The sequence below is a fragment of the Pecten maximus genome, chromosome 1 (genome assembly GCF_902652985.1).
Source record: "Pecten maximus chromosome 1, xPecMax1.1, whole genome shotgun sequence".
NCBI classification, from domain to species: Eukaryota; Metazoa; Mollusca; class Bivalvia; order Pectinida; family Pectinidae; genus Pecten; species Pecten maximus.
In genome coordinates this window covers 8,965,703-8,979,624 of record NC_047015.1, presented here as the reverse complement: position 1 = coordinate 8,979,624, position 13,922 = coordinate 8,965,703, and the positions used below count along the sequence as shown (strand labels likewise).

Sequence of the window (13,922 nt, the reverse complement as noted above, 5' to 3'; positions counted from 1 at the left end):
CAGGTACGTCACCATCCTACACAACACAACAGGTATGTCCTCATCCTACACAACACAACAGGTATGTCCTCATCCTACACAACACCAACAGGTACGTCACCATCCTACACAACAACAACAGGTATGTCACCATCCTACACAACACAACAGGTATGTCACCATCCTACACAACACAACAAGGTATGTAACCATCCTACACAACACAACAAGGTACATCACCATCCTACACAACACTAACAGGTATGTCACCATCCTACACAACACCAACAGGTACGTCACCATCCTACACAACACCAACAGGTATGTCACCATCCTACACAACACCAACAGGTACATAACCATCCTACACAACACCAACAGGTATGTCCTCATCCTACACAACACCAACAGGTACATCACCATCCTACACACTACTACAGTTACATCACCATCCTACACAACACCAACAGGTACGTCAACATCCTACACAACACTAACAGGTACGTCACCATCCTACACAACACTACCAGGTACATCACCTTCCTACACAACACAACAAGGTACGTCACCATCCCACACAACACCAACAGGTACATCACCATCCTACACAACACAACAAGGTACATTACCATCCTACACAACACAACAGGTATGTCACCATCCTACACAACACCAACAGGTACATCACCATCCTACACAACACTAACAGGTACGTCACCATCCTACGCAACACAACAGGTACATCACCATCCTACACAACACCAACAGGTACATCACCATCCTACACAACACAACAGGTACGTCACCATCCTACACAACACTAACAGGTATGTCCTCATCCTACACAACACAACAGGTACATCACCATCCTACACAACACCAACAGGTACATCACCATCCTACACAACACAACAGGTACGTCACCATCCTACACAACACTAACAGGTATGTCCTCATCCTACACAACACAACAGGTACATCACCATCCTACACAACACTAACAGGTACGTCCTCATCCTACACAACACAACAGGTACATCACCATCCTACACAACACTAACAGGTACGTCACCATCCTACACAACACAACAAGGTACATCACCATCCTACACAACACAACAGGTACGTCACCATCCTACACAACACAACAAGGTACATCACCATCCTACACAACACCACCAGGTATGTCACCATCCTACACAACACCAACAGGTACGTCCTCATCCTACACAACACCAACAGGTATGTCCTCATCCTACACAACACCAACAGGTATGTCACCATCCTACACAACACAACAGGTACATCACCATCCTACACAACAACAACAGGTTTGTCCCCCACCGTATTCAATCATTACTAATTTTGAGAGTTTTTGTTTCTATACTAAGGTTATTATATTTTAGTTTTACTATTTTTGAGAATTTGATGATGTTTTTGTTTCTAGAATAAGATTGGTCCTGTAGTGGTCTCTGTGAACAGCTATCAACATCGGCCAAGCTGCCAGGCCTTGTTGGGGCCGGTCAAGGCTAGTGTCCTTCTACAAGGGGTTGTCAGGGATGCAGTCACACAACATGCTGACACTGGACACTCCCAGGCTATTATTGTCAGGTGATTGACCACTCTACACCTGTTTTTACTACAAAGGCTTGTGTTCAAAAGCACATGTGTATTATATAGAATTGTACAAAAGTGCCTTTTAATGTTTTACCTGTCACATGAAAAGAATCTTTGGCATCTGTGAATGTTTTATTGGACAATTATCAATGTTAGCCTTTCACCCTTAAGCTTAACTGATCATGTAGGTAGAGGTAATCTCTACCTGTTTTAACTTAGCTTAATCACTTATAACTTAGCTAATCAGGTTAACTTAGTTTAATCACTTAAAACTTAATCACTTACAACTTAGCTAATCAGGTTAACTTAGCTTAATCACTTATAACTTAATCACTTATAACTTAGCTAATCAGGTTAACTTAGCTTAATCACTTATAACATAGCTAATCAGGTTAACTTAGCTTAATCACTTAAAACTTAATCACTTACAACTTAGCTAATCAGGTTAACTTAGCTAAATCACTTAAAACTTAATCACTTACAACTTAATCACTTATAACTTAGCTAATCAGGTTAACTTAGCTTAATCACTTACAACTTAATCACTTATAACTTAGCTAATCAGGTTAACTTAGCTTAATCACTTAAAACTTAATCACTGACAGCTTAGCTAATCAGGTTAACTTAGCTTAATCACTGACAACTTAGCTAATCAGGTTAACTTAGCTTAATCACTGACAACTTAGCTAATCAGGTTAACTTAGCTTAATCACTTACAACTTAGCTTTAAATCTCAATTAAGTTTAACTTTTATAATTCTGTGTAACTTAACTAATCAGTTTAGCTTAGCTGATCAGGTTAACTTAGCTAAATCACTTAAAACTTAATCACTTACAACTTAATCACTTATAACTTAGCTAATCAGGTTAACTTAGCTTAATCACTTAAAACTTAATCACTGACAACTTAGCTAATCAGGTTAACTTAGCTTAATCACTGACAACTTAGCTAATCAGGTTAACTTAGCTTAATCACTTACAACTTAATCACTGACAACTTAGCTAATCAGGTTAACTTAGCTTAATCACTGACAACTTAGCTAATCAGGTTAACTTAGCTTAATCACTTACAACTTAATCACTGACAACTTAGCTAATCAGGTTAACTTAGCTTAATCACTGACAACTTAGCTAATCAGGTTAACTTAGCTTAATCACTTACAACATAGCTTTAAATCTCAATTAAGTTCAACTTTTATAATTCTGTGTAACTTAACTAATCAGTTTAGCTTAGCTGATCAGGTTTTCCCTACCAGATCATGTATTTCGGTTTATGAAGTAGTCCAAGTGATATACTAATAACTTTATGACAGGAGCACCCAGCTAGTCTGTATAATAGTGGTCCACTAATAACTTTAGGGTTGTATGTCACTGTTAGTGGTCAATGTTGTAAGTTGTCAGTGTGAGTGGTCACTGTTGTAAGTTGTCCGTGTTAGTGGTCAATGTTGTAAGTTGTCACTGTTGTAAGTTGTCCGTGTTAGTGGTCAATGTTGTAAGTTGTCACTGTTGTAAGTTGTCAGTGTTAGTGGTCAATGTTGTAAGTTGTCACTGTTGTAAGTTGTCAGTGTGAGTGGTCAATGTTGTAAGTTGTCAGTATGAGTGGTCAATGTTGTAAGTAAAGTTGTCTGTGTGAGTGGTCACTGTTGTAAGTTGTCTGTGTGAATGGTCACTGTTGTAAGTTGTCTGTGTGAGTGGTCAGTGTTGTAAGTTGTCACTGTTGTAAGTTGTCAGTATGAGTGGTCAATGTTGTAAGTTGTATGTGTGAGTGGTCAGTGTTGTAAGTTGTCTGTGTGAGTGGTCAATGTTGTAAGTTGTCTGTGTGAATGGTCACTGTTGTAAGTTGTCTGTGTGAGTGGTCAGTGTTGTAAGTTGTTACTGTTGTAAGTTGTCTGTGTGAGTGGTCACTGTTGTAAGTTGTCTGTGTGAGTGGTCAATGTTGTAAGTTGTCACTGTTGTAAGTTGTCTGTGTGAGTGGTCACTGTTGTAAGTTGTCACTGTTGTAAGTTGTCAGTGTTAGTGGTCAATGTTGTAAGTTGTCTGTGTGAGTGGTCACTGTTGTAAGTTGTCTGTGTGAGTGGTCACTGTTGTAAGTTGTCTGTGTGAGTGGTCACTGTTGTAAGTTGTCTGTGTGAGTGGTCACTGTTGTAAGTTGTCTGTGTGAGTGGTCAATGTTGTAAGTTGTCTGTGTGAGTGGTCACTGTTGTAAGTTGTCTGTGTGAGTGGTCAATGTTGTAAGTTGTCTGTGTGAGTGGTCACTGTTGTAAGTTGTCTGTGTGAGTGGTCAATGTTGTAAGTTGTCTGTGTGAGTGGTCACTGTTGTAAGTTGTCTGTGTGAGTGGTCAATGTTGTAAGTTGTCAGTGTGAGTGGTCAATGTTGTAAGTTGTCTGTGTTAGTGGTCAATGTTGTAAGTTGTCACTGTTGTAAGTTGTCAGTATGAGTGGTCAATGTTGTAAGTTGTATGTGTGAGTGGTCAGTGTTGTAAGTTGTCTGTGTGAGTGGTCACTGTTGTAAGTTGTCTGTGTGAGTGGTCACTGTTGTAAGTTGTCTGTGTTAGTGGTCAATGTTGTAAGTTGTCACTGTTGTAAGTTGTCAGTATGAGTGGTCAATGTTGTAAGTTGTATGTGTGAGTGGTCAGTGTGAATGGTCACTGTTGTAGATTGTCATTGTGAGTTGGACATGCAGGCTGTAATTGTCTTCCCCTGGTCTGACATGACTGACAGACACTGTTTCAGCGTGGTCATGTAAATGTCAGACATGCCCTTTACTTCTTGTTTCAGTTTAGATGTATGCACTAAGCTGCTGTCAATTCTCTCTCACCAACATCACAAATCATCCTCGTTTTGGCAGTCTGACATATTTTTGTTTTCCTGTGTAGTTTGGTTTATTAAGGATGAAATCAGCTGCCATATATTGTAGGTATTGTGTATAAGGTTTTCTGTGATGTTCTTTCATATTGTTTATTCACTCTGTGTGAAATAACTGTCCTCACGTGGGCAGATGAGAGACACCAATAAAAATCTTTTTACATTAAATTGATATTTGTGATTCTAATTTCCATGAAAAGGTCATCAATATAAATATCTTCCTAATGAGCATGTATCGTTTGCTTGTCTGACAGAAATATCAAACAAGGCTATATTGCTGCAACATAAAGGTAAATGTTTTAAAACTTTAGTATAGTTTAGGCTATATAACCACATGTGGCCTGACGAAGAGCTGCTGTTGAATGGTCACATGGTTTTATGGGTGTTCCTTGTAACAGATTTATATCATTGGGACATAAAAGCAATATTTCAGAAATGTATGATACTGGATCTAGTGAAGCAAGTTGACTTGTACTTTAGAATTGAGGGACTGACCTTGTAACAATGTTCCTGTTAAGGGGACACACTAAAATCAGACTTCCTTAACCTTTACCTGGCAATAAGCCCAGTCATGTCAGTTCAGTAAACATGCTAACAAATTCTTCTGTATAGTTAGTAATATTCGTGGGTGATTTAATTTCCGGCCAAATGATGCATTCCCTATGGAGTCCAGTTTAGTTATAGTCCACTGTACATAATTATGTAGGTCAATCCAACTGGGACAATTAACCGTAAAATAATATCTTCTTGTCTAATATTTTATTGCCCTGCAATAATCTCTTCTTCTACTTTGAGTCCAAATTAATGTGATGGCTGCTTAGTTTGATTCAGGAAAGATATAATTGGCAACACAAAATAGGTGTAGTGTGGTAATGTACAGTAACCTGAGGATTGAATGTTGATTACAGTGGGGAGAGTGGAAGTGGGAAGACATTCTGTGCGATGCAGTTACTACGCCAACTGTTTGACATTGCGGGTGGAGGATCGGAGACCGATACATTTAAACACCTGTCTGCCACCCTAACTGTTCTCCAGTCTCTGTGTTCAGCCACCACAGTCACCAACCCAGAGTGTAGCCGAGTGGTGAGTACTGTTATAGGTGGGGATATGGGGGAGAAGTTAGGGTCCAGAGTGTAGCCGAGTGGTGAGTACTGTTATAGGTGGGGATATGGGGGAGAAGTTAGGGTCCAGAGTGTAGCCGAGTGGTGAGTACTGTTATAGGTGGGGATATGGGGGAGAAGTTAGGGTCCAGAGTGTAGCCGAGTGGTGAGTACTGTTATAGGTGGGGATATGGGGGAGAAGTTAGGGTCCAGAGTGTAGCCGAGTGGTGAGTACTGTTATAGGTGGGGATATGGGGGAGAAGTTAGGGTCCAGAGTGTAGCCGAGTGGTGAGTACTGTTATAGGTGGGGATATGGGGGAGAAGTTAGGGTCCAGAGTGTAGCCGAGTGGTGAGTACTGTTATAGGTGGGGATATGGGGGAGAAGTTAGGGTCCAGTGTGTAGCCGAGTGGTGAGTACTGTTATAGGTGGGGATATGGGGGAGAAGTTAGGGTCCAGTGTGTAGCCGAGTGGTGAGTACTGTTATAGGTGGGGATATGGGGGAGAAGTTAGGGTCCAGTGTGTAGCCGAGTGGTGAGTACTGTTATAGGTGGGGATATGGGGGAGAAGTTAGGGTCCAGAGTGTAGCCGAGTGGTGAGTACTGTTATAGGTGGGGATATGGGGGAGAAGTTAGGGTCCAGAGTGTAGCCGAGTGGTGAGTACTGTTATAGGTGGTGATATGGGGGAGAAGTTAGGGTCTAGAGTGTAGCCGAGTGGTGAGTACTGTTATAGGTGGGGATATGGGGGAGAAGTTAGGGTCCAGAGTGTAGCCGAGTGGTGAGTACTGTTATAGGTGGGGATATGGGGGAGAAGTTAGGGTCCAGAGTGTAGCCGAGTGGTGAGTACTGTTATAGGTGGGGATATGGGGGAGAAGTTAGGGTCCATCACCACAGTCACCAACCCAGAGTGCAGCCGATGCCAATTAAGACTGATGTCATCAGCCGGCTCAGTCACCTCCAATCATCCAGGTTATGTCAGTAATTAGGGCTTTTCACCAAATGGTGAAAAGACCTATTGTTTTTGTTCTGTTTATTATTATTTTTCTGCACTCCATTTTGTGTAAAGATTCGCTCTAAAATGGTAAGAGGTATGTCAATGACATTTTGCTTACTTCATATGGCATAAGTCAAAGGAGGTAAATAATAATGATTTACAAATAGGTCAAGAATCCAATATGGCCGCTATGACGTCATACCTTAAAAGTTTAAAATGGCCATAACTCAAAAGTATATAAGATACAAGAGTCATGTTATGATATTATGTTACAGTAAGTTTGGGGCTAACTTTTATATAATTACAAGTTTAAGGTCAGAGGTCAAATAAAAAAGCTCGCTATGGGGTCAAGTTAGTCTATTTTTAGAATTTTTTTATTTTTCGATATTTTTCAAAAAATCTTTTGAAATATGATGCAGGATGTTATTCTGATGATTTTGATGTCTTTAGTTTTTCGGTAACGTTTGCCGATAAGGCGGTACGCCATTTTGAATATTTTTTTTGTTCTTTTTTGTATCAAGACCATGCACATTTTAAGTTTTTTCTTAAATTCAACCAGTGCGATTCAGCACAAACTTTGACAATATGACTATGAGATTGCACTGACCAAGTTTTTATTTCATTGGGACGGTCCGATATCCAATATGGCCGCTATGACGTCATGTATTGAAAAGCTTAAAATGCCCATAATTCAAAAAGTATCCATTTTACAGGGGTCATGCAATTATGCCTGGCTCTAACTTTTACTCACCAAAAGTTTTAAGGTCAGAGGTCAAATAAAAGAGTTCGCTATTGGGTCAAAGGTCACCAAATTTTCAACTTTTTCATTTTATGATTTTTTTTTATATCGATCGATGCAGAATGTCATTCTAATGATTTTGGTACCTTCGGGTTTTCATTAGCACTTCCGGTTCAGGTAGTACACCATTTTGAAAATTTGCATGATTGCGCAATCATTAATAAATCTTCAAACGATATCTTCTCAAAAACCAAGAGACCCAGGGACTTTATATTTGGCCTGTAACGTGCATGGGTGAAGGGCTACCAATTTTGTTCTAATGAATGACCTTGACCTTCATTCAAGGTCACAAGGAGTCAAATAGTCTAAAAACTTTGAACGATTTCTTCTCAATAACCAAGAGTCCCAGAGAGGTGTTATTGGGTCTGTAGCATGCTTGGGTGAAGTACTACCAACTTTGTTCTAATGAATGACCTTAATCTTCATTCAACGTCACATGGCGTCAAATAGCCTAAAGTCTTTGAACGATTTCTTCTCAATAACCAAGAGTGCCGGGGATTTGATATTGGGTCAGTAGCATGCTTCAGTGAACGGCTACCAAGTTTGTTCAAATGAATGACCTTGACCTACATTCAAGGTTCACAGGTATCAAATTGGCTAAAATCTTGAAATGACTTCTGAGAGGCCCAGGAAGTTGATATTTGGACAGTAGCATGCTTAAATGACGGTCTAAAAATGTGTTTAAATGAATGACCTTGACCTAAATTTAAGGTCATAAAGGTAAATGTTCCCTTAAGTTTGTCAAGGGTGTGAAAAGCCCGTCAAATTGTCCATGACAATTTCTAGTTATAATTGTTTTGAACATGCTCTATATGACAGATCATTTATTCATTACAAACATAATACTGTATTGTTATACACCATACCAGTGTCATAGGCACCCACCATTATCTAATCTCCCTGTAACATACTGGTGTTTGAATGCTTTTCTTACTGGTTGTAATATAATATATCAACAGTCACATGTTAAACAGTTTAATTCAATATCAGGAACAATATTTACGAAAATTAGATATCCTGTCATAGACAGATGGTGATACTCTAATTCGTTACAAATTAATTTTTATTTCAGGGGATGTTCATAGAGAACTTTATAAGTGACACTGCTATCTACCGAGCGAAGATACATGCCTACCTACTGGACAGGGTAGGTCACTCTAGGATTACATTCACAATCCTGTTTCTATTCTGTTTATTTTAAGTTTAAATGAAACCTAATACATTTCAAAGTATTTCATGATTTTATTAAGTATCATTTTTTCACCAGGAGCATTATTCAAATACTGTGATACATGTTTTGGTGATCTTAAGCCATTATCCACACAGATCAGGAGGAATGGTAAGTAATGTGGTACTGGTGTAAATTAGTGCCCACTTACAGGTGGAAATACATCTTAGCATGCAAAGGTGACATTAAGTATCAGTTCCGTATCCGATTACCAGGAAGACTGAGCTGGAGGACTTTTAATGGGTTGACTTATGTAACCAAAGTCATGTGTCTGAATCAGTGTATGGCTGTATGGCATGTCACATGGTATTTATACCACGGTGAGACATGTGAGGAAACTCCACCGGAATGTTCACCATTGTCCAGTCTGGTCATTGTGTCTAGGTGCAGTACAGACAGGTATAAACATGTACTTTTAGCTGCTGATTTAGGTATTAAATTTGGTGTACATTTCACTTATTTATTTTTCAAATGTTTACAGGAAAGGGTGTGTAACATCCAACGCTACGAAAAGAATTACCATATTTTTTATCAGATGTTGAGTGGCCTTGGCTCTGAGGAGAAAGGTAAAATGAAATATTCAGTCAAATATCTTACTAAATTTCATCCTCCATTTTTTTACTAGCTCATTTGCTGTTGATGAAAAAGGAAAACTTATAATTTCTTCCTTTTGTAGGCCATCTAAAATAATTTGACATTGAACTTGTACTGACATTGGTCAATAGCTCAATACCTGGTCTCCTGTGTTGATGGTGTCCACATATTTACCTTGATTTGTCCGAATCTTTCCCGTCGTGTTGAGATCCCCCTACCTCATCTTTATGGGGTTTTTATTTTAACCTCCACCAATGCTTTTTGATAAATGTTCTACCAATAACTGTGTTATACAATCTTCCATGCTTGTGATATTGTGTGATTGGATTAAACTTTAAACTTAACACATTGATATAAATGGTCATCTTCATTGGTCAAATAAGATAAGGCTATCTTCCTTTACAGCCAAGCTACACCTGACCGGCTACTCCATCCACAACCTACGCTACCTCAGCTCGGGAAGCTCTCTACAGAATGAACTAGAGGATAAGGCACGCTTTGATGCCTGGAAGGTATAAACTCTTTGGTAATCACCATGTTTATGTAAATTTTGACAGCAGAAAGAGTAAAGATATTCCTAATCTTTAGCCAACCATGCCCACCATCATGAAATGATGGGAAATTCAATTATCCTTTTGTCCATGGTCCTCCGTCTGTCTGTCTATAAACAATATCACTGTTTCTCATAAAGTACTCTATGGATCTGTCTATAAACAATATCACTGTTTCTCATAAAGTAGTATATGGATCTGTCTGTCTATAAACAATATCACTGTTTCTCATAAAGTACTATATGGATCTGTCTGTCTATAAACAATATCACTGTTTCTCATAAAGTACTATATGGATCTGTCTATAAACAATATCACTGCTTCTCATAAAGTACTATATGGATCTGTCTATAAACAATATCACTGTTTCTCATAAAGTACTATATGGATCTGTCTGTCTATAAATACTGTCAAGATGTTTGGTCCTAATATGGTGGTGGGCACCAATGGTAATTCTTTCTCTCTCGTTAGTTATTTTTCCAAAGATGCAAAAAACACTCATTAAAGGTCGTAACAATCACTCATTGTGTAACCTCTATTTACATTAGTCAGAGAATAAGTATTGTCGTTCTCAGTTCATTGCATGTTACATGTGCTAATTCATTTTCCAAACTGCATTTATTTGTAGAGTGCCCTGTCGATTTTGGGTATTCCTTTCTCAGATGTGATGAGAGTGTTCTCTGCTGTCCTCCTGCTGGGGAATATAGAGTTTGTGGAGGGCACTGGTCTGGAACTGGACCTGGTGGGCAATAATGGTAAATATTTCTATGTAATTCATTCATTATTATGCCAGTATTGTGTGTGTATGCCAGTGTATATACAGTATATAGGGGACAATCCCAAGCATTAATTAAATAATCCATATTACATAATAATTAAATCCTGTGTCATATTGCATAATGAAATGGTTTGATTGGATATTTACAGAGATCAAGGCTGTAGCTGCCCTGCTGGGAGTATCTGGGGTAGCCCTGTACCGAGGATTTACAACTCGGACCAGGAACTCACGGGGACAGGTCTGCAAGTCTCTGGCAGATGTTAACATGGTAAACTTATTCTCTTGTGTGATATACATGGTAAACTTATTCTCTTGTGTGATATACATGGTAAACTTATTCTCTTGTGTGATATACATGGTAAACTTATTCTCTTGTGTGATATACATGGTAAACTTATTCTCTTGTGAGATATACATGGTAAACTTATTCTCTTGTGAGATATACATGGTAAACTTATTCTCTTGTGTGATATTCATGGTAAACTTATTCTCTTGTGAGATATACATGGTAAACTTATTCTTTTGTGAGATATACATGGTCAACTTATTGTCTTATGTGATATATACATAGTTCATATAACATCAACTCATGTTTACTATAGACTAAATTTGTATATGAAATCATTCCAACAGCTGAAAAGTATGTTTTTTGCAGGCAAACACAACTAGAGATGCCTTAAGTAAGGCCCTCTACTTCAGGACAGTGTCAGCAATATTAAAACGAGCAAATAGCATTAGGAGACCTTCCTGTAATTCCACTCTATCAGACAGCACAGAATCCAACCTTCATCAAGGTAGGTAACTCTCTCAACTGGCAAACCCTTCCTCAGGGTGTATAACTCTGTCAGCTGTTAAATCTTTCCTCAGGGTAGATAACCCTTTCTGATTATTGACATACCCTTCTTCAGGGTAGATAACCCTTTCTGATTATTGACATACCCTTCTTCAGGGTAGATAACTCTCAACACATTGAAATACCCTTCCTCAGGGTAGATAACTCTCTACATTGACATACCCTTCCTCAGGGTAGATAACTCTCTACATTGACATACCCTTCTTCAGGGTAGATAACCCTTTCTGATTATTGACATACCCTTCTTCAGGGTAGATAACTCTCAACACATTGAAATACCCTTCCTCAGGGTAGATAACTCTCTACATTGACATACCCTTCTTCAGGGTAGATAACCCTTTCTGATTATTGACATACCCTTCTTCAGGGTAGATAACTCTCAACACATTGAAATACCCTTCCTCAGGGTAGATAACTCTCTACATTGACATACCCTTCCTCAGGGTAGATAACTCTCTACATTGACATACCCTTCCTCAGGGTAGATAACTCTCTACATTGACATACCCTTCTTCAGGGTAGATAACCCTTTCTGATTATTGACATACCCTTCTTCAGGGTAGATAACTCTTTCTGATTATTGACATTATACCCTTCTTCAGGGTAGATAACTCTTTCTGATTATTGATATACCCTTCTTCAGGGTAGATAACTCTCTACATTGACATACCCTTCTTCAGGGTAGATAACTCTCTACATTGACATACCCTTCTTCAGGGTAGATAACCCTTTCTGATTATTGACATACCCTTCTTCAGGGTAGATAACTCTCTACATTGACATACCCTTCCTCAGGGTAGATAACTCTCTACATTGACATACCCTTCTTCAGGGTAGATAACCCTTTCTGATTATTGACATACCCTTCTTCAGGGTAGATAACTCTCAACACATTGACATACCCTTCTTCAGGGTAGATAACTCTTTCTGATTATTGACATACCCTTCCTCAGGGTATATAACTCTGTAAGCTGTTAAATCTTTCCTCAGGGTAGATAACCCTTTCTGATAATTGACATATCCTTGTCCAGGGTAGATAACCCTTTCTGATAATTGACATACCCTTCTTCAGGGTAGATAACCCTTTCTGATTATTGACATTATACCCTTGTCCAGGGTAGATAACCTTTCTCAACATTGACCTACCCTTCCTCAGGGTAGAAACATTCAACATTGACAAACCCTTCCTCAGGGTAGATAACTCTCTACATTGACATACCCTTCCTCAGGGTAGAAACATTCAACATTGACAAACCCTTCCTCAGGGTAGATAACTCTCAACATTGACATATGTTTCTTCAGGATAGATAATGCTCTCAACATTCACAAACCCTTCCTCAGGGTAAATAACTCTCAACATTGACAAACCGTTCCTTTGGGAAGCTAACACGCAACATTGACAAACCCTTTCTTAGGGTAGAAACATTCAACATTGACAAACCTTCCTCAGGGTAAATAACTCTCAACATTGACAAGCCGTTCCTTAGGGAAGCTAACTCTCAACATTGACAAGCCCTTCCTCAGGGTAGAGGAATCTCCAACATTGAGAAACCCTTTTAGATAATAGTTAAGAATTTGATACTCTTTACAAAGAAACATGGACTTTATGAAGGCGTTAGATAAGGTTCCACACAGACATCTATTTAATAATTGTTTTTCTCCACAGTTGTAGATTTAGTACACATATAGTAGAAACAAAGCATGATTTTAAATGGAACATGATGCAGCAGCAGAACAGTCTTAAATGATATCATTGGAAAACATTACATCGGAATAAGATTTAGGGGTTATAGAAGTCCCAAGACTTGAACCTTACAACTTATATCCAGCAAGCAATGAATTCCATCTCACCATTCAAGGAAAAACTTGTGGACACAGTGAAAATTACTCAAGCAACATCATCATTTATATATTAGAAAACATTACCTAACTTATCAAATGATTGATTATATGGTCTCCCACAATATATACTTTCATCTCAAAACAAATTTGAATTTGAGAAAAAAACTGGAAAGATCCTGAGTAGAAGTACCATCATATAGTATCTTATATATAAAGGCTTATTTCATATTTACCACATTATTTTAAAGCTCGGTCAGATATTGTGTTGACAGCTTTCTCCCAAACTTTGGACAGGTATTTGTTGTAACAGTACCTATACATTCCAATGTCTGTTTTAGATGCCCTAGGGATTTCCGGGGTGAGGGACATGCCCCTTAGTCGGAACCCGTCCCTAACCAGCAGTGTGTGCAGCAACTACAGCAAAAAGACCAGATTTGATGGTTTCATCAGTATTGTGGACATGTTTGGATTTGAGACAGCTGAGGTAATTTGAGAAATTTTTCAATCAGGAGGTGACCTGAGCTATGTTCACTTTGGTCAAATGTGTTAACATACAAACATTTAGTTATGTTCACATTGGTCAAATGTGTTAACATATAAACATTTAGTTATGTTCACATTGGTCAAATGTGTTAACGTATAAACATTTAGTTATGTTCACATTGGTCAAATGTGTTAACGTATAAACATTTAGTTATGAAATGAAGCAAACATGGTTGGAATCA

General features: G+C 38.6%; 1 protein-coding gene across 4 annotated transcripts in view; it reads left to right on the top strand.

The window, feature by feature from the left end:
* Positions 1–13,922, top strand: part of LOC117324115 (unconventional myosin-VIIa-like) — an 80,507-nt gene that overhangs the window by 40,436 nt on the left and 26,149 nt on the right. For all 4 annotated transcript variants that reach the window (XM_033879782.1, XM_033879796.1, XM_033879804.1 and 1 more), the window contains 9 exons: positions 1,427–1,590; positions 5,369–5,543; positions 8,424–8,498; positions 9,061–9,145; positions 9,579–9,685; positions 10,353–10,479; positions 10,652–10,770; positions 11,158–11,296; positions 13,536–13,681. In XM_033879782.1, coding sequence (XP_033735673.1) covers positions 1,427–1,590; positions 5,369–5,543; positions 8,424–8,498; positions 9,061–9,145; positions 9,579–9,685; positions 10,353–10,479; positions 10,652–10,770; positions 11,158–11,296; positions 13,536–13,681 — 1,137 coding nt within the window. The remainder of the gene's footprint in view (positions 1–1,426; positions 1,591–5,368; positions 5,544–8,423; positions 8,499–9,060; positions 9,146–9,578; positions 9,686–10,352; positions 10,480–10,651; positions 10,771–11,157; positions 11,297–13,535; positions 13,682–13,922) is intronic.